At 40.0% G+C, this 21,415-nt stretch overlaps 1 protein-coding gene across 4 annotated transcripts in view; it reads right to left on the bottom strand.

Annotated features, from left to right (window-relative positions):
- epg5 (ectopic P-granules autophagy protein 5 homolog (C. elegans)) overlaps positions 1–21,415 on the bottom strand; it is a 145,757-nt gene that overhangs the window by 46,067 nt on the left and 78,275 nt on the right. For all 4 annotated transcript variants that reach the window (XM_043687769.1, XM_043687761.1, XM_043687752.1 and 1 more), the window contains exons 22-27: positions 9,649–9,815; positions 8,331–8,561; positions 4,741–4,864; positions 4,350–4,491; positions 3,765–3,936; positions 3,180–3,345 (exon numbers count right to left, since the gene is read on the bottom strand). In XM_043687769.1, the coding sequence (XP_043543704.1) occupies positions 3,180–3,345; positions 3,765–3,936; positions 4,350–4,491; positions 4,741–4,864; positions 8,331–8,561; positions 9,649–9,815 (1,002 nt within the window). The remainder of the gene's footprint in view (positions 1–3,179; positions 3,346–3,764; positions 3,937–4,349; positions 4,492–4,740; positions 4,865–8,330; positions 8,562–9,648; positions 9,816–21,415) is intronic.

Raw genomic sequence — 21,415 nt, 5'->3', positions numbered from 1 at the left:
CAGTTAGGACATAAACCTAGATCTCCCAGGTCAGAGGGATGGACGTTACCACTGAACCATAAAAGCTCTTTTTATTGGATTTATTGATGATCCCTGATTTTGGTCACTCAATAATATTTAATGTGCTTTCCAATGATATTTGTCTTTTTCACATCATTAATCAATAAGTATGAAAAACTGAAGCAGTTTTCTTGTCTTATTTAAAAGAACATGAATGTTATGAACTATATGTTTGTTTCTTTGGTGTCTGGGATTTGCAACTATGCAAAATAGTAACATGGGAGCAAAGTTAGGCCATTCAGCTACTCCACCATTCTAGATCATGTCCGGTTATTAACGTCAATATCCTTTTAGATTACCGACAGTGTGGAAACAGGTCCTTCAGCCCAACAAGTCCACACCGACCCTCCGAAGAGCAACCCACCCAGACCCATTCCCCTACATTTACCCCTTTACCTAACACTACAGTCAATTTAGCATGGCCAATTCACCTAACTTGCACATTTTTGGACTGTGGGAGGAAACCGGAACACCCGGAGGAAACCCACGCAGACACGGGGAGAATGTGCAAACTCCACACAGACAGTTGCCTGAGGTGGGAATTGAACCCAGATCTCTGGCACTGTGAGGCAGCAGTGCTAACCACTGTGCCACCGTGCCGTCCCTCAGTGCTATCTTCATAGTCCTTGATGTCATCAGTGTGTAGAATTCTTATCGTTCTGTGATTTGAACATAATAACTCCTGAACATAATGAACAACCTAGCTCTCAATGCCAGCAAAACCAAGAAACTCATTAATGACTTTCGGCGGGATGTTACTCATGCCCCTCTCCACATTAACAGCACAGAGGTGGAACGAGTGGAGAGTGTCAAGCTACAATAGATGGTATGTTCTCAGCAGACAACTACACTGAAAGAGAATGCACATGAAGAGCCGTGTGCTTCCTTCAAAGGTTCATACACAGGATGGAATGTACACAGCAGCATTACTAAAAACCAGGCTCAGTATTCTCCACATCAAAATGTAATGCCATGACAGCTGTCATCAATGTCAAAGTTCAAGCATCTCTGATGGCTTGAGGTTATCTGCAGTGAAAGGGTTGGTAGTTTGACCATTATAACTTCTTTCATCAATGGGACATCTGAAGAGACTGAAAATCTCTCAAACTGTTTGAACGCAAACCTTTCCTCTCGCGCTACTGATGTGGAGGGAACCTGTTCTATAGCTATCCCTGTCAGCCAGGAAGATTTGGGCAGGCTTCCTGGAGCAACTTGGGCCTACAGGGTCTTGTCTTGATGCAGTACATCCTCTTCAGCTTAGCATTCTGTAAACTTTGGGATTACAGGAGGTCCATGTGAATGAAAACATAATTAGTGGATATTTTGATTGCAGGTGCCATTGAAGTGTCCTGAGAAGAAGCTTCTGTGGGTTGTGTGTGCGAGATTCCTCCTCCCTACTTGCACCTGCTAGAACCCTGAGAAGAAGTTGCACCTTGGAGTGAGGTTGAGGCTTCTTGTTCCTCTCTCACCTTGCAGGTGGTACTTACAATTGTTACTTATGGTCAGTGGTAGAGCAATTGCTTGGGGCTATGATGCCAAGAGGTGTGCTTTCTTCTGGACGGTGTCAAGCTACTTGAGTGTTTTTGGAACTGCATTCATTCAAGCAATGGGCAGTATTTCATCACACTCCTGACTTGTGCCTTGTAAATGATGGACTGGCTTTGGGAATCGAGTGAGCTCCTTGTCGCAGGTTTCCTAGCCTCTGACTATGGCTGGTTCAGTTTAGTTCAATTTCTGATCAATTGTAACTCTTAAGATGTTGATAGTGGGGGAATTCAGTGATGATAACATCAATGAAAGTCAAATGGTAATAGTTCGATTCTCTCTTTTTGGAGATCATCATTGCCTGCCATTTGTGTGGCACAAATGTTACTTGCTACTTGTCAGCCTAAGTCTGAACACTGTCCAGGTCTTGCTGCATCTGGGCATGGACTGCTTCAGTACTGCATCCAAAGAGGTGTGCAGTTAGGCTTGAGATATTGATAATGCTAGCAGAATGCCTGTTGGAACAACCCAAAAGTGGTGAGCAATTTTGCCACTTTAGCTGCATGATTCCACGGCAAGGATGTCAAGAAGTCTAGATGCATAATTTAATGAGGTGAATAACAGAAGATTTCATGAAATTAGTCTTCGTATAAAACTGGTAAATGGGAAATCAAACTCAGGCCACAAAAATAAAATATTTATATGGTTTCCACTTATACTGTATACCATTAGTTAGCTATTGGACAGTAATGGCAGATGCACAGCAAATAAATGTTTCCTTCTCTTTGCTCTTATCACTTCTTTATTTTTGTTGTTTCATGCGACGTGGACAATGCTGCTAAGTCCAGATTTCGTTGTCCATTCCTAATTGTTCTTGAACTGAGTAGCGTGTCAGACCGTTTCAGATGGTAGTTAACAGTCAATCACATTGCTGTGGGCATGAAGTCACATTTAGGCCAGACCAGGTCAGGTTGCCAGATTTCATCATTCCCTTTAAGGACATTAGTGAACCTGATAGGATTTTCCAACATTTGATGATAGTTTTTGTGGTCATTATTATGGACGTTAATATTATATACCAGATTTTAAAAATTGAAATGGAAATCCAAGCAGTTGCTCATGGATTTCAGCCCATTTCCCAAAAGATTAGCCTGGACCTCTGGATTTCCAGTGTAGTAATATTACCACAATTTTGGCTTGCTCATCTCAAAATCTCAAAATTTGTTTCTTTCTTTACAAAATGAAATACCATTCAACGTGAGGTGCTTTGCAAAGTACCAAAGATGGAAACTATGTTAAAAAAAAATGCAAAAATATATTCCTTTGTATTAACCCATCTACTTCAGCTGAAAGTTTTCTATGACACAACGAACATTATAGAGGTGTGTTTGGAATGGTTTCAAATCTAGTCAATTCAGAGTTCCTTCAAATATTGAAAGTGAGAATGACCAGGTCAAGGCAATAATATCCTCATTTCCATCATAATGAAAGATACTCTAGCCTTTGAAGTACCACAATTGATTGGGTCAATTTTTTCATAATCTAAAGGCAATGAATTAAGTATTAGGTTATAGTTAATTTTACATTTGGTCGCTTTAGTTACGTAGCATAAACATGTGGAAATAATTACTAACCTTCACAGAGATTTTTGCTGCTCCTTGGCATACATGATTTGAAGAGCTACCACGGCATTCTAGTTTCTTTGTGATTTGTTCCTCTCGATTGCTGTACAATTTAGGTAATGTTTCCAAAAGTTCACAGTCCAGCCCCGTTTGCTGTGATTCCCATTGGGCTGCAATTCTGAAGAACAGAAAAGGTTATTTCGCATTCCTTTATGATCCACGAAATATTTTAAGTCAATTTTAGTAATATGTTGTTTAGATTAGATTTACCAATAGCGAATTTACCATTAATTAACAAACAACAGCAGAAGTGAACAAATGTGGCTGTTATTGGTGAATATTATGTCAAGAGATGGAATAATAGATTGATGTACACATAAAGGTGAAAACAGCTCGACATATCATCACTCCTCGAGAGACATCATCACTCCAGCATCTGCAGTCCTCACCTCCTCCTATATCATCACTCCTGAGGAACTATTCATCAGTCATTAGCTCTAAGTCATCAAGTGTTGCCAGATACAATTTGATTTGAACCACCAAAAATATCCTTTCCTCAAGCAACAAAAAGACTAATTAATGTGGCTAGTCACTTACTTCGCTTGCTGTCGTAAGATGTTAAGATTTTGTTGAATAAGTTTAATTGCCACCTTTTTGTCTGATAGACTAGCTTCAATAATATCTGGAACAGGAGCTTTCACACGTTGTATGGACAGAGTAGGTGCAGGGACATCATGGGTCTTCAGATTGCTGAAGATTCTGTCTTTTGCTAGAATGGAAAGAAAAACTACAGTCACCATAATGGTTGTGGGAAAAAACCTTGTCATTAGTAGAAGGACCAATTAGTGGTGCCATTATTTTCCACAATTTGGTGAATCATGGCATAGCCTCCCAAGTTTAATTCCCTTGATGAAAACCAGACCTTCACAGTTGTTTCATAAAACCTAGATGTTAGTATCTGTTTTTCATACTGGTGTTGTTTTAAAAATTAAATTCTGCTGTCTGATGTTCAACTTCCTGCTGGTCTGCCAAGTTACAGATGATTTCTATCACAGAAGCATGGTAAAGAAATACATCATCTCGTACATACATCAGCATGTTTTCAATTCTAGCCTTTATTAAATGTATACACTTTACATTTGTTAACATTTTTATTTACAATATAGCATTTTGAAAACTTGCCTGAAAGTGGATTAAAAAAGTTATTCAAATTTGAAGTCCTATATACTGCAGAAGGCTTTTGGTGGAGCTGGATCCAGAGATTCGATGTCTCAGTGAATTCATGCTTAATACGCTCATTATCAACGTATTCAGTCCAAAGATCCTAAATAAACATAAGACAAGTTAAAGGCTTGTAACGACGAGACTGAATTAGGCTAATTTTATTTCATGTCTCTTATTTAATGATTAGGGTTCTTGTGGAGCAGTGATACTGTGCTTGGAGCCAGAAGTCCTTTTCGCTTGATTCTAGAACAAGCCCAGTTGTTCCAGAGGTATGTTATAATCCATCTGAACAGTTTGATTAAAAATAACTTACTTAATGATCTATTTGGGTTAAAGCATGAAGATTTACCTGCTGGTTCTGCATAACCTTTGCCAATCTGTGCGTATCATACTGCACTGGCAGAGAAGGCAGATAAAGATCAGTCTTTTGTAGATTCATATCATCCAGCCAAAAGGCAAAAACATGGAAAAGCCTATTAAAAGAACAATCACTCATTTATGTAGCACCTTCATCCCAGAACAAAATGATTCATACAATTAACTGCTTTAGAGTTGCACGAATTGACATCAAGTGGGTAATCACAGCTCAATCCCTGTGCCAGTAAGATTCCAGAGAAGTAAAATCACTAAATAATCTCTCTCAATCAGATCAATAATCTTGATTTGGTAGATATCAAAGTATTTAAATATACCAACATAAGAACAAGGTATTTATTCCCTTGAACCAGTTCAACAATTGGACTATGATGTAACTCCTTAAAGCCATCTTTGCCTGAATACCTTTGATTAAGAATGAATCTCAGATGTAAAATTGAGCATTTAGTGCTGTTTGTGGAAGACTGTTTCAAAGTTCTACTATACATTGTGTCCAATAAGTGTTTCTTCATTTCTCTTCTGAACAGTTTGGCTCTAATCTATTTTTAAACTCCCCAGCCAGTGAAAAGGAATCCACTCTAAATTCAAAGCAGTTGAAAATTATTTAAGCACCAGACTTATACTTCATCAGTTAGATTGCTTGCTATATTTGCTGGACAGTAAGGTGGACTGGAACATAAAATACACGAGGACTTTTAAAAGGAAAACTCCAAATAAATATTTCAGAGCATATAGAGATTTGCTGTCATAGAACAAAACAACACAGCACAAAATTTAATTACTAACACTTACCAACTGTGCAGCATTGAGTCTTAATAATTACAGAAGCCCAAAACTTCCTTATTACTGCTCTTACGTGATTTGTCATTGCCTCCACCTTCACTGTTGCCTCGGGCACTGCTGATCTTTCCATTTTTGAATGATTTAACAATGAATGTTTTCACAATTTGCCTCAAATTTCTCACTCACTCACACATCTAATAAATGGACCTTTGCTTCATTTGCTCTGTTAGCGATCAGTCATGTTTTGGAGCCTCCATCCATTCCTAATGTATAAATGTTTTAAAAGTTTGTTTACCATAAAAGGCTTGCAATTCCATCTGCGTCTTTTAATTCTATAACCCTCTTTTTTGTGGCCTCAGTTAAGATATAGAGTGGAACTGGTCACATGCTAATAGGGATGTTCTTCTTAAGGCAGTAGCCTACCTGGTCAATTTGTCTACAGGTTCCTGAGCCACAACTGTATACTTTCTTCATTCAGTCATCCCTTAGAATGAACGTGAAGAATTCTGCAAAATTTTAAAGTTGCGTGTGGGTTTCCTCCAAAAGATAAGTAATGGTTATAGTTTTTTGTCATCAGAACATGCCAAGTGATGGTCCTCTTACGACCAGATATTTTTAAATTTACTGTTTTCGCTCTTTTAACGTACTGCTTTGTTTGATGGAACATCAAAAGTTAAGAAAGTTAACTATTATCTTAAGTTCAAAATACGGCAGCTCAGAGGTTAGCACTGCTGCCTCACAGTGCCAGGGACCCTGGTTCAATTCCAGTTTGTGTGGAGTTTGCACATTCTCCCTGTGTCAGCGTGAGTTTCCACTGGGTGCTCTGGTTTCCTCCCATAGTCCAAAGATGTTCAGGTTAGGTGCATTAGTCAGGGGTAAATATAGGCTGGGGGAGTGGGTTTGGGTGGATAACTCTTCAGAGGGTTGGTGTGGATTTGATGGTTCGAAGGGCCTGTTTCCACACTATAGGGATTCTATTTTTCAGTTTTTCCTTGCAATAAACACAAACTGGTGAAATTTAAATATCTTTGCTGTTTGAAATGTTCTGTTGTCATCATGTTTTAATGAATATGTTTAGCCCCTACACCTTCACAAATCTGTAACAGTAAGATACAAATCCATCAAAATCAGTAATCCCACTTGTGACTGCTATTTATCATGTTTCACACACACTCATTTTGGTGGCTCCAGAAATTCCATTGTGTCAAGGGTCTAATAACCAATTTTTAAACTGCTTTTCCAGCTGTGGCCATTGTGCAGCATGCCTATGAAAAGTGTACTTGTGTATTTTCACTGATTGCTCTTCTTGCTACTTTCAGTCATGCATAACTTTCATGTGTAAATATAAATATATGTATAGTAACATTTGTTCTGATGCAGGGTCACTGGGCTCAAACACTAACTTTGTTTTTCTCTCTACAGATGCTACCAGACTTGCTGGTATCTCTAGCAATTTGTGTTTTTATTTCAGTTTTCCAGTATCCACAATTCTTTGTCTATACTTATTGTCTTGGGCTCATTGGATTCAATGAATTATGTGTTAATCATCTGTGCGACAGGATAATGCTCAAACCACAAGGCACATGGTAATATTAAGCAACCTTTTTTCAAAGAAATGTGAACTTATAGTCCATCAAGTAAGGCAATTGAAATTATTAGACATTTTAAATTTCTTTGGTTCAAAAATAATTTCACATTACCAGGGATTGATTACAGTAGCAACTGTGAGAAAGGGAGGAATCGAAAAGGTCGGAGCAACAAGGGGAGAACATTAACTTTAAGAAATGTGGCTTGGAATTGCTGCATGTTCAGTTAAAAGTCAGAAAAATCAAACTCCTGATTCAAACACAACGCTAACCTGCCCATGTGAGGTTTTAAGAAGCAAGAAGTTGGATGGGCAATTAATCTAATTCAAAGAAGCAGACTGCAACTTTAAATATGATAAAGTGAATGTGCCATGTTGTCACACAGCTTTGGAAATTTAACAGCCATCAGCTGGGTTTCTCAAATGCCAGTTAACTCAACAGATTTCTTGAGGCAAAAACATTGGAGATTTGCAGGGTAAGTGCCTCCATACACACCCCCAGATTCCTGCCTGAGCAATCTCTGAGATTACTAATCATCCATCTTATACAAGATCTTCAATCTCCTCTGCACAGTCCTACCAGGTCCTGATCTCCTCAACAGAACCAAGCTCAAACCTTTGTATCCCTCAGAACTGTTGACCTCAAATCCTCCTCTAATACTAGCCCACAAATCTTCCCAATTCCACTAGCTCAAATCTCTAGTGAACATCTATCTCACCTAACCTTAAGCAACTCATGGCCCCTGTCAATCAAACTTAGTCTCTGAGGAGAGAACTAATATCAAATTAGTGGATTCAGTTAAATAATAATCATATACAATATCTTAATACTATTGCAGAACAGCCCAAACAAACTAAGTTAGTTCAGAGTAATCAAATGATATATCAGACATACCATAACCTGACAGAGAAAATACAGAGATGCAACAGACAGGCTAGTAAAACCATCTGTCCTTCTAATCCCCATTTTGGTCTTCTACTTTCTGCATAAATGTTTCTAGATTCAAAATTCAATTTTATTTAATTCATACTATTCAATCCAGGACTGTTATCCTCTCATGGTAAGCTTTGTCTTATGGATTGTACCTCCTACCACATAAATAGATAATGCAGAGATTTTAGCTGTGGGAAATGTTTTCTATTTGTCATGTAATGGCAAAAGTTGCAAGTAAATAAATTGCAGAAGTTATTGTTACCTGAGCAATTCTTTATGAAGCTCTGGAGATGTCATAGATTCAGGCAGATGACTTGCATTGTTCTCATTCAATGTTGAGGCATTGTCTCCATCTTTCCAGACCTTTACAGCCTTACCAGCCGCATGATGAAAATCTGCTATTTCGACAAGGCGCTTTTTCATTTCTTTCAGTAAGTTAGAGTGCGAAGTTGTATAAAAATAATGTTTTCCAATACAGCCACTTACTGGCAAACTGAATAAAAGATAAGCTATTGGAATTTTCTTTCAAGTACAAATATTACAATTAAAATTATACCAAATTATTGAGATTTCATATGCATTGCTTGCTCCAAAAGTGACAGATCTGTACCGCAGAATACTTTTCAGCATTTCAAATCATATCCTCAATTGTTATACATAAGAACTTCTATCATTTTACAATACCAATCAACTGAATTACCCTGCTCTGAAGTAGTCAAAAAGAAAATCTAAATCAGTGGCTCTTCATAAGTCTGATACTGAATTTGCATTTGGTTTCCATTCTCTCGATGTGAAATTGAAGAACAGTGACAATTTTATTCATAGCTGAGAAAAGGGCAATCTGAAGCTGTAAAAAAAGGGACTAGAAACATAACTCTAGGCTGAAGGAGAGCAGCAGACTGCATTTTCTTTATAATTAGGAGCATAGTGCTAGAAAAACACAGCAGGTCAGACAGCATTCAGGGAGCAGGAGAATCAACGTTTCAGGCAAGAGCCCTTCATCAGGAAGCCTCATTGATGAAGGGATCTTGCCTGAAACACTGATTCTCTTGCTCCCTGGATGCTGTCTGACCCGCTGTGCTTTTCCAGCACCACACTCTCGACTCTGATCTTCAGCATCTGCAGTCCTCACTTTCTCCTGCATTTTCTTTATAGTCAGGTCTCTAGTTACAGGAATCAGTGTCAAAGAAAAGACGTTAAATGAGTAGAGCTTCAGGCTACTGATATATATTTTCAAATTTTAAGAACTGTTTTAACATTCCTGAAATGAAATTAAAATGTAGCCAATTTCTGCATGCTACACTTAAGAAATGAAAAGGAGATATGTTTGGCAAGACTTCACTTAATTATTAAAGCATTAATGACAACAGTTACAATAAAATTAAATGGGAAATTTTGCCTCAATAATTTATAAAAGCTGACAAACTAATCAATTACAAATGCTGGCAGCAAGAAGTAAGTTTTTTTAAGAACAGGAAATACACACTTTATCCCAAGTTTTAATTGATTCATTTAATATTTAAATAGACTGTTTGAAATGACTCAGCAAGAAAAGTAACTCAAAAGTGTTAAAAAGTTACCCAAACTCTGGCCCGGGACGATGAAGATAGAGAATGAAGAACTTCTGCCAGATGAGAGGGAGAAGTGGATGATCTGCAGGAGTAGCTAAAGCTTGATGGGCCCAGCGATAGATCATTAGCCGCTGAATGGATGGAACAACTGGCAATTTTAAGTGGCTTTGTGCCTTCTGTAAATAAAATAGACAATGAATGATATAAATTCTCCACTTTTCTAAAATGTAAAAGCACAGGTTGATACTTCAAGGTCTGTAAGACTGGCTTAAAAAAAAAAAGACTCTCTGTTGTGGTAATTTTGTCGTTGAAAAAGTAAAAAATGAGAATAAAATTTGATTTTGTCTTTGATTAAGCATGATCTAAAACTTTTTTTTTAACATAAGTATTTCCTGGTTTCTGGAATGGTATTGCTTGCTTGGGGTGGATGAAAGGTGAGGTGAATGGGGAGGAAGGAAGATGAATGATTATTTAGCTACCTTCTAACACATATCCATTAGATAGTAAATTTTGTAATATTTTGTTCTAAAAGAACTTGAGCAAGGCTGAATTTCCATGCATTATGGGAGACAGAAACTATCTCTAGGAATGAATGCTTATACAGCTCTATTGTAGAGATAAAGGAGTTTCTGTGCTGGTATGCATTCTGGTCAAAGAAAATATCATAACTATGAATCTGGGACTTGAATATTGATTAGGTGGTGCAGTTAATAGTTAAGTGAACTGCAATTGTGGAGCAGCAAGAACAGTGGGTAGTGTGAATATTGGACAGGAGATGAAATCAATTAATTAAGTAACTGCCCTAAACTAGTTCAGTAACTGTCAGACAATAGACTCCTCTGGATCTCAGTTGTATAAATGAGAGATTTAGCTTAGTGTGACAGAAAGGAATTGCTGCCAGTTTGCTGAGTAAGGGATAGAGAGTTCCTTTTTAAAGTAAGTCAGCCTCAAGGAATTCAGGACTTCAAAAGCTGCACAAGAGGGCAGGGTTTTAAAAATCAAAATGACACAGATAATGATAAATTCATTAATCTCTAATCTTCGGTTTATAACTAATACTATAAAAGTAAGCTTAAGTTACAGCAAGCCAACTCAGCCATGTGGACAGTATATCTCGTGGCATTTGGAGAATTGTATACACTTTAGTGGAACTAGATGAATATGTGCAGAAAGTGTTACCACAGGCAGAAATATGAGCTTTGCTTTTGGAAGTTGAGCTGCAACTGGAGTCATTGGTGAATCTTTAAAGCTGAGAGTTGTGTGTCAAAGAGTCATTCAGATGTACAGCACGGAAACAGACCCTTTGGTCCAACTCACCCATGCTGACCAGATATCCTAACTTAAATAGGTCCCATTTGTCAGCACTTGGCCCATATCCCTCTAAATCCTTCCTATTCATAAACCCATCCAGATTGTACCAGCCTCCACCATTTCCTCTGGCAGCTCATTCCATACATGTACCATCTTCTGCGTGAAAAAGGTGCCCCTTAGGTCCCTTTTAAATCTTTCCCCTCTCACTCCAAACCTATGCCCTCTAGTCCTGTACTCCCCCACCTCAGGGAAAAGATCTTGTCTATTTACCGTATCCGTACCCCTCATGTGGGTAGCACTTTCAGAGAGATGGTCACAATGCAGGTAAGGAGCATGCAGGCAGATTGGGAATTGAAGGCTTATATATAGCTTCAATAGGGGCAGATAGGGTGACTGCCAGACAGCCCAACAGAATCTAGCAGCTAGTGCAGGACTCCACTGCACTCATGCCCAAGATTCAGTTTTTTATTATGGATATTGGTGAGGATGATTACTCCTCAGACTAATGCAGCAAGTTCCAGTCTGGTACACCATTGGTGGACTAGCTATACAGGAGGGGGGAGAAAAATAAAGCAGTAGTGATAACAGGTTCATTAATCAGGGAACAGATAAGTATTTCTGTAGCTGTAGATGTGACCCCAGGAATTTAAAAAAATTCTTTCAGGGATGTCTGCAAGGCTGGGCCTCCCCCGTTACCTTCAAGAAGGTGGTGGTGACTGACTTCATGTCTGGCAGGGTCAGCTGACTCTGCAGTCCAGTTGGTCTCAGTACAGATGGCTCAGAGCACCTCAATCTCCAGTTTTGGGTTGCTAAGTCAGTTTGAAATATATCCCAATTGGTACAATGGTAATATCATACAACTTGATAGAGGGTATCCTAAACGTGAAGTCAGGACTTCCGATGCACCTGTAGGAGGCAGACTGGGGAGCATGAGATCAAGTTATTTTCTCCTTTCTGCTGGATCCCTCACCACCTGCCACAGACCCAGTCAAGCTGTTGTGCCCTTTATGACTTGACTAGTAGTGGTGCTACCAAGCTGCTATTGGTGATGGCCACCCAGAATATCTTCTGCATCCTTGCCACCCCCAGTGCTTCTAATCAAACATTCAACATGAATTCATCAATAGGACTGCACAAAACACTATATAGGACAAACAGGAAGACAGCTAACAATCCGCATGCATGAACATCAACTAGTCACGAAACGACACGATCAGCTATCCTTGGTAGCCACACATGCAGACAACAAGCAACATGAATTCGACTGGGACAACACTACTATCATAGGGCAAGCCAGACAGAGAACAGCCAGGGAATTCCTAGAGGCATGGCAATCATCCACAAACTCCATCAACAAACACATCGACCTGGACCCAATATACCAACCACTACAGCGGACAGCTGAAACTGACAACCGGAAGCGGCAGGGACAGACCACTATAAACACCGGAGGAAACATCAAAGAAGCACTTCGCAGGAGGCTCCCAAGCACTGATGATGTCGCCTAGCTAGGGGACGAAACGTTTGCAACAAAAACTTCCAGCTCGGCGAACAGAACCACAACAACGAGCACCCGAGCTACAAATCTTCACACAAATTCATCAATAGTAAATGATAATTATAGCAGGAAATTTTCTTGACCATGTTTGACTTGGTGTTTTCACTCATTAAAGGGTCAGGAGTTAATGTGAGGACACCCAGAGGCAATCCTTCCCAACTATATACTAGTGGATTGCCACCTCGACTAGGTCTGTCCTGATGGTGGGGCAGGACATACCCAGAGACGGTGATGACGGTGGTGTTTGGGACATTGTCTCTAAGATAATACTCTGTGAATATAACCATATCAGGCTGTTGCTCAATTAGTCTGTGTGACTGCTCTCCTAACTTTTCTAATGTCTTCAGATGGTAGTAAGAAGAACTTTGCAGCGTTGACAGGGTCAATTTCACCATTGTCATTTCTGGTACCTAGGCCAACGCTAAGTGGTCTGTTTTCAGCTGTTTGATGCAGTCCACTTCAAAGGGTAGTTAAGAGTCAAATACTTTGCTGGGGTCTGGGGTCACCTGTGGGGCAGATCAGACACAGATGGCATATTTCCTTCATTAAAAGGGCATTGGTGAATCAGATAGATTTTAATGGCAATCAACAATGGTTTTATGGTCATCATCAGAGTTTTAATTTCGTATTTTTTTTACACTAGGATCCCTAAGCATTACCTGGGTGTCTTGCTTACTGGGCCAACAACAATATCACCATTCCACTGCTTCCTGCTAAGGTGGCTATATTGGTATGTTGGCTCCCTGGTATCAATGTTAAAAATGTGTCAGATTGGCTGCAGGACATTTTTGTAGAGGAGGATTATCAGCCTACGGTTGCGGTCTGTGTTGATACCAAAGATATAGGTTGAAAAGGGGATATAGTCCCATAGTCAGAACATAAGGAAGATTAGCAAGCAGGAATTCAAAAGTAGCAATCTCATAGTACCCAGTACCACATCTAAGTGAACACAGAAATAAGAGGATATGGACAGATGAATACATGAATGAAATGATGGTGCAGGAGACAGGGCTTTAATGAAGCATGCAGGTGCAGTAGGTAGTGAAGGCAGCAAATGGTATGTTGGCCTTCATAGTAAGTGGATGAGAGTACAGCAGCAGATATCATGTTGCAATTGTACAGGGTCTTAATGAGACCACATTTGGAGTACTGTATGCAGTTCTGGTCTCCCTATTTGTGAAGGGAGAGAGTGCAACAAGTCTAAGTACAATGGTAATATCATGCAACATGGTAGAGGGTATCCTCAGTGTGAAGACAGGATGTCAGAAGCACCTACAGGAGGCAGACTGGGCAGCATGAGATCTGGTTATGGACAGAGTGCAACAAAGGTTTACCAGAGTGATCCCAAAGATGGCAGGACTGACATATGAACAGAGAGTGGACTGGTTAGGATTATCTTCACTACAATTTATAAGAATGAGGAGACAGGTAATCTTTCAGAAACTAAAAAATTATAATAGTACGAGACAGAGAAAATATAGGAAGGATGCTTGCGATGACTAAGAAGTCCAGAACCAGGGTCACAGTTTAAGAATATGGGGTAGGCCATTTACGATTGAAATGTGGATGAATTTTTTCAGAGACAGGTGGTATTGCTGAGGCACTATATGAATAACTTGTTTCTGTCTTTACCAAGAAAGCAGATGTTATTCAGACCATGGAGACAGGAAAAGGAATCTCAGTTAATCAAGTTCAAAATTGTTAAGGAAGATATTTATTAATGACTTGGATGAGGGGATTGAAGGATGGGTCAGCAAGTTTGCAGACGACACAAAAGCTGGAGGTGTCGTTGACAGTATAGAGGGCTGTTGTAGGCTGCAGCGGGACATTGACAGGATGCAGAGATGGGCTGAGAGGTGGCAGATGGAGTTCAATCTGGATAAATGCGAGGTGATGCATTTTGGAAGGTTGAATTTGAAAGCTGAGTACAGGATTAAGGATAGGATGGATTCGACAATAAAAGCATCGATCTTCGAGTCAAGCTTGGAAAGCATTTCTGCAAGGCTTGCTACTGTTGGTAAGTCCCCCAGGGCAGCTGTGGACGCCTCTGCTGCAGCTGGAGAGTGTGGGGGAGGGGTTCCTGCTTGCTGAGAGCTGCGGGCTCCCTTCCCTTTAGTCATTTTAACTTAGGATTAAGTTGTTTAAATGTAATATTACACAACTAATTGAGTTACTAAACTATTATAAATGATTTGGTGAGCTTGGTAGGGGGTAGGTGACCCACTGTGCCCAAGTCTTGGGAGGAGCACTATAGACTCAGTCTTACTGGGTCGCCGCCATCTTGGATCCCCCATTGGGGACATTTAAGAGACTACTGGACATGCATATGGTCACAGAAATTTGAGGGTGCATACATGAGGATCAGTGGTTGGTACAACATCATGGGCTGAAGGGCCTGTTCTGTGCTGTACTGTTCTATGTTCTATATACTGAATATGTTGTCAACTTAAGAGTTGACAAGGCAACAGGACCAAGTGACAGTCATTCTCAGGTGTTGAAGGATGTGAAAGTACCAAGTGCGGAGATAGAGGCCGTGATGTTTCAGTTTTCTCTGGATTCAGCAGCGGAACCAGAAATGCATACATTAAGCTCCATTGCAAGGAAAAGCTCAGCAATTACAGTCCAGTCAATTTATCTTTCGTAATGGGGTAACTTTTATAAACAATAATTTAGACAGATGTACAGCAAAAGTTATGGAATAAAAAGGACAGTGGCAACAGAAATACAAACTGGCTGGATAAAAAACAAAGTAATATTTCACATACTTTTCAGTTTGGAACAAAATTTGTCATGGAGTACTCCTTGGGTTGGTATTGGGATCCTTGCCTGTCCTAACATATATCAATTATCTACACATGGAGTACAAAGGATAATTTGTCAAATTTAGAATGATAAAATATTTGGGAAAATTATAAACTGTGACGTACACAATGTAGAACTTTAAAACAATATTAATGAGTTTGAGGAGTAGATGGATAGCTGGCAGACATAATTTAATGTTGAGAAGTGAGAGGCAACACATTTTGCTGCAAAAAACAAATAGACTTGGGTGTACATGTGCCTAAATCAATAAAAAGTAGCAGGAGATATAGAGAGTGCAGTTAATAAAGTATACAGTATCTTAGACTTTATTAATAGAGGCATTCAGTATAAAAGTAAGGAGGCTATGCCACGTGCACAATGGGAGACCAGTGAGACCTCAACTGCAGTATTACGTACAATTCTGTGTGGCACATGTCAGGATGATGTGAATGCACTGGAGAACATGCAGGAGAGCTTTACAAGAATGGTAAGTTGAGAATCTGAAAAGAGATTGGCAAAGTTGGGACTGCTTTACTCAAAGAGGAGAAATCCAAGAGAAGATTTTGTTTTCATTTATTCTTGGGATCTGGGCAAGATACCCAGCACTTATTACCCATTCCCAGTTGTCTGTGAGAAGATGCTGATAAGTTGCCTGCTTTAACTGCTTAAATCCATGATAAGACAATCAGATATACGAGCAGAATTCGGCCAATGGAACTATCAAGTTTTTTCTGCCATTCAAACATGGCTGATATGTTTCTCAAACCCATTCTCCTTCGTTCTCGCTGTAATTTTTAATCTGCTTTAATCAAGAATCTATCGCTGTCTTAAATACCCTCAATGATTTGGCCTGCACAGTCCTCTGTGGCAATAGGTTCTACAGGTTCATTCCTCTTCAACTCAGTTCTGAACTGTTGTCCCTTCATTCTGAGGCTTCAATAACGTGCTTCTTATCCTTCTTAACTCCATTGGGTACAGACCCAGAATCTTTAATTGTTCCTCACAGGGCATGCTCTTCATCCCCGGGCTCATTCTTGGATACATCCTTTGGAACCCCTCCAAAAGCAAGACATCCTTCTTTAGATACGGGGCCCAAAACTGCTCGTTATATTCCGAATGTAATCTGACCATAGCCATATACTGCCTTAGCAGTAAATCGCTATTCTTGTATTCAAGCCCTTTTGAAACGAATGTTAACTTTACATTTGCTTTTCTAATTGCCAAGTAAACCTGCATGTTAACCTTAAGAGAGTCCTGAACTAGGATGCCTAAGTCCCTTTGTGCTTCAGATTTCTGAAGCCATTCTCCATTTAGAAAAGAACGTATGCCTATATTCTTGCTACCAAAGTGTATAACATCACACTTTTTCACATTGTATCCCATCTGCCACTTCTTTGCCCACTCCCCTGTCCAGGTTCATCTGCAACCTCCCTGACTCAAAACTACTTGTCCCTCCACCTGTGTGTCATCTGCAAACTTAGCAACACCATCCTCAGTTCCTTTGTCCATATCATTCATGTATCACATGAATAGATATGGTTCCAATATGGGACTCTGTAGAACTCCATGAGTCACCGGCTGCTATTCTGAAAAACACTCCTTTATCCCCACTTTCTGCCTGTCAGCCAATCCTCTATTCATGCCAGTACCTTGTCTCTAACAGAATGGGCTTTTATTTTATTTAGCAGCCTCCTCTGCAGCACCTTGTCAAAGGCCTTCTGGAAATTCAAACAGATCACAGGATTTCCTGTGTCTAACTTGTTCATTACCTCCGCAGAGAATTCCAACAGATTTGTCAGGAATGATCTCTCTTTGATAAAGTCATGTTGATTCAGCCCTATTTTACCATGCTCTTCCAAGTGCTCTGCAATCTCATCCTTAATAATGGACTCTAAATCTTTCCAATGACCAAGGTCAGGCTATAATTTCCTGCATTGACCTCCTTCTTAAACAAGGTGCTACATTTGCCATTTTCCAGTCCTCTGGGGTCATCTCTGACTCTAGTGATTTATGAATGATGACCATTTCTGCATCCACAATTTCAATGAGAGGTAGTGAGTCCATTGGTCTGTGATTTATCAATCTTCTGGCCTTTCAGCTTCCTTCGGCACCTTTTCTTAGTGATGGCCACTACATTCACTTCTGCCCCCAACTCTGTTGAAGTTCTAGTATGCTACTGATGTCTTCCATTATGGAGGGAGTTCCAGGATTTTAACAACGAATAAACAATAGGTAAGGTTGGTAAGTGGCTTGGAGAGAAACTTGCAGGAGGTGGCGTTTGCATTTACCTGCTGCCCTTGTCCTTATCGTTGGTAGTGGGTTTGGAAAATGCTGTCCAAGGTGCCATGGTCAATTTAATCAAATAATCTTGTAAATGGCCCACAGTGCTGCTAATGTGTTCTAATGGTGGAAGAACTGAATGTGGATGTGGTGACAATCAAGCAAGCCTTACTTTGTCCTGCAAGGTCTTGACTTTCTTGAGTGCTGTGTGAGTTATACTCATCCAGGCAAGTGGGAGTCAGTTAGTGAGTTACTAGCTGCAGGATTCCTAGCCCCTAACCTGCGTTTGTAGCCAAAGTACTTACAGAGGTAGTTCAGTTCAGTTTCTCGTCAATGGTAACCCTAGAACATTGATTGTGGAGAAATCTGGTGATGGTAATACCATCGGGTGTTAATGAGGGATGGTTAGATTCTTTTTTATTATTAATGACCATTGCCTAGCACTTGTGTGAATGTTAATTGTGATTCGTCAACTCAAACCTGGTTATTATTCCAAGCCTTGCTGCATCTGAACATGGACTGCAACAGTATGAGTCCAGAATAGTGCTGAACATATTGTAGTCATCAGCGAACATCCTTACTTTCACTCTTGTGATAGATGGAGGCAACTAATGAAGCAGCTGAAGATAGTTGGGCCTACGATACTACCCTGAGGAACTACTGAACAGATGTTCTGGAGAGATTCTCAACCTTCAACAACCACAACCATCTTTCTTTGTGCCAAGTGTGACACCAACTAGTGGATAGCTTTCCCCTGACTCCCACTGACTCAAATTTTGCTGGGATTCCTTGATGCTACATTTGGTCAAATATAGCATTGATTAGTTCACCTGACAAATTCAACTCTTTGACTGAAGCTTTCAAAATCTTGAGGGGTCTGTTTCTACCCGTAAAAGAATCAAGAATGGAAGGGCACAAATGTATTTAAATATGAAAGAAGTGAGTGTGATGTGAGAAAAAAACTCTTTCACAGAGCAAATGGTTCTCATTTGGAATGCACTGCCTGGAAATACAGCGGATGGAGGTTCAAGAAGGCATTCGACAATCATTTGAAAATAAACAATGCATAGGGTTATGGAGAGGACTAGGAGACTGTCACTAAATCGTAATGTTCATTTGGAGAGCCACTACAGATACAATGGGCTGAATGGCCTCATTTTGCATTGCAACAGTTGTGTGGGACACTGGGTTCAATTGCTGCAGAAATGCTGATTATCTTGTCTGTTTAACATTCCATATCTTCCCACTTAGACCTGTTCATGGTGGCCTCCTAAATCTTGGAACTTGTTACAAAAGACATTGTATGAACCCACAAATAATGCAAAACTCAAGGGTCCCAACCTTTATTTGTTGTGGAATTTGTCTTCTAAAGAAATCATGTGAGCTGATTTCACGTGGTCAATTACATGACCTAAAATGCACGAATGACTCAAATAAGTGTTGACAGCTCTACTTTTTCTATATTCTTTCACAGTATATGGCATCACTGGCAAAGTAGCACCAGTTTCCCATCCCTAATTATCTGAGAGATGATTGAAATGAATCTACTTTGTCAACTGTTGCAGAGTCACGCAGAGTGCTCTAGAATTCTGATCCAGTGACAGTGAAAGGAAGTGATCCCAAGGTAGGATGGTGCACGGTTTGCACGGGAATTTAACAAATGGTGATCCTATGCATCTGCTACCCTTTGTCCTTCTCGGTGGTAGAGATTGTGGGTTTAGAAGATGCTGAAGTAGCTGAACTGATTTACTGAAAATCATCCTGTCTACAGCACACATTGTAGTCACTGTGTGTTGATAGTGAATGATGTTAATATTTAAGATGGCGGATGGGGTTCCAATCAAGTAGAGGTAGTCCAGGACACCACAGAATTATTATCGTGCAGAAAGAGGCCGTTCGGCTCATCATACCTACACATGATCAATTTTGTTGAGTGTTGATGGAGCTTACTTATTCAGGCAGGTGAAGAGTATTCCATCATACTGTTGAATTGTGGCTTGCATGTTTTGGGTAGATTTTAAGGTGTCAAGAGATGAGGTGTCTGCCTCAGAGCTTCTGACATGTTCGTGTAGCCACAGTATTTGTATGGCTAGTCCAGTTCAGTTTCTGGTCAATGTAACCCAAAAGACAGCAATGGTGTGAATCACTGGTGGTAATATGATTAAAAGTTAAGAAATGATGATTCTTGTTTGTTGTAGATGGTCATTGCGATGGTGTGTGACATGAACGTGACCTGCCACTTACTCATTCATGCCTGAATATCGTCCAGGTCTTACTACATATGTAAATTGATGCTTCAGTATTTGAGGAGACATAAATGGAATACTGTGCAATCATTAGTAAACACCCACAGTTAAGACCTAATGAAGAAGGGAAGGTAATTGAAGATAACTGGACCTTGGCACAATCCCAGAAAACTCCTGCTACTATGACTTGGAGCTGAGATAACTGGCCTCCAACAACATAGCCATCTTGCTTTGTGCTATGCATGATTAATTAGAGGAGGGGTTTCCCCAATTCCAACTGACTTCAGTTTTGCTCCCAATTGTCTTGATGGCACATTTTCTCCGCTGAGCCTTGATGTCACTCTCACCTTACCTCGAGTTCAGTGTTTTTGGTTTGCATTTGTTCAAGGCTATAATGAAGTCAAGAACTAGGTGACTCTGGCTGAATCCAAACTGAATGTCAGTGAATAAGTATTACTGATTAAAAACCAGGTAACACCTCTATTGATAACACTTTTCATCACTACATTGGTGATCAAGAATAGACTGACAGTGCAGTAATTGACTGGATTGCATTTGCCCTGCTTTTATGGATAGGACATACCTGGATAATACCTCAGACTTTTGGGTTATGCCAGTGTTGCAGTTGTACTGGAAGAACTTGGCTAGGGGAGTGGCATGTCTTAGAACATAAATCTTTGGTACTACATTTGAAATATATCTGGACTCAGCCTTTGCACCATCCAGTGCCTTCAGCTGTATTTTATCACAGATTGAAAGAAATTGGCTGAATACTGGCACCTGTACCTTGGGACCTGCCAGAAAGTCAGTCACTTATGATCTGCTAATAGCCACCTCCTTAGCCCAGCACTTCAAATATTAGCTACAGCACATTACAGAACATAGAAAACATCAGTACAGGAACAGGTCTTTCAGACTCCATTTCTATGCTGACCCATGATGCTATTCTAAAATAATTCCATCTGCCTGCCCATGGTCCAGATCCCTCTATTCCCTACATGTTCTCATGTCTGTCTAAATGCCTCTTAAACCTTGCTATTGTATCTACTTCTACCACCTTCCCTGACAACATGTTTGAGGCACCTACCATTCTCTGTGTAAAAAACTTGCCTTGCACATCTTTGTTAAACTTTCCTCTCTCACCTTAATTCTGTGCCCCTAGTAACTGACATTTCCAACCTGGGAAATAGACTCTGACTATAATCTCTATCCAAGCCCCTCATCATTCAATATACTTTTATCAGGTCACTCCCTCAGCCTCTAACACTTGCAAAAACAATCCAGGTTTGTCCAACCTCTCCTTATAGCTAATATACACCAAACCAGGCAACAACCTGGCAAATCTCTTTTGCACCCTCTCCAAAACCTCCATATCCTTCCTATGGTGTGGGGACCACAACTGCATACAATACTCTAAATGTGGCCTACCAAAGTCTGATACAGCTCCAACACAATTTGCCAAATGTTATATTCAAACCCCTGATTGATGAATGTAAGCATGTTATATGCTTTCTTTACAACTTATCCACTTGTGTTGCCAATTTCAGGGAGCTACAGACTTTCAAGATCTCTCTGCATA

This window comes from Chiloscyllium plagiosum, chromosome 1 (genome assembly GCF_004010195.1).
Source record: "Chiloscyllium plagiosum isolate BGI_BamShark_2017 chromosome 1, ASM401019v2, whole genome shotgun sequence".
Taxonomy (NCBI): Eukaryota; Metazoa; Chordata; class Chondrichthyes; order Orectolobiformes; family Hemiscylliidae; genus Chiloscyllium; species Chiloscyllium plagiosum.
Note: the sequence above shows the minus strand (reverse complement) of the source record. Positions and strands in the feature narration are given on the sequence as shown.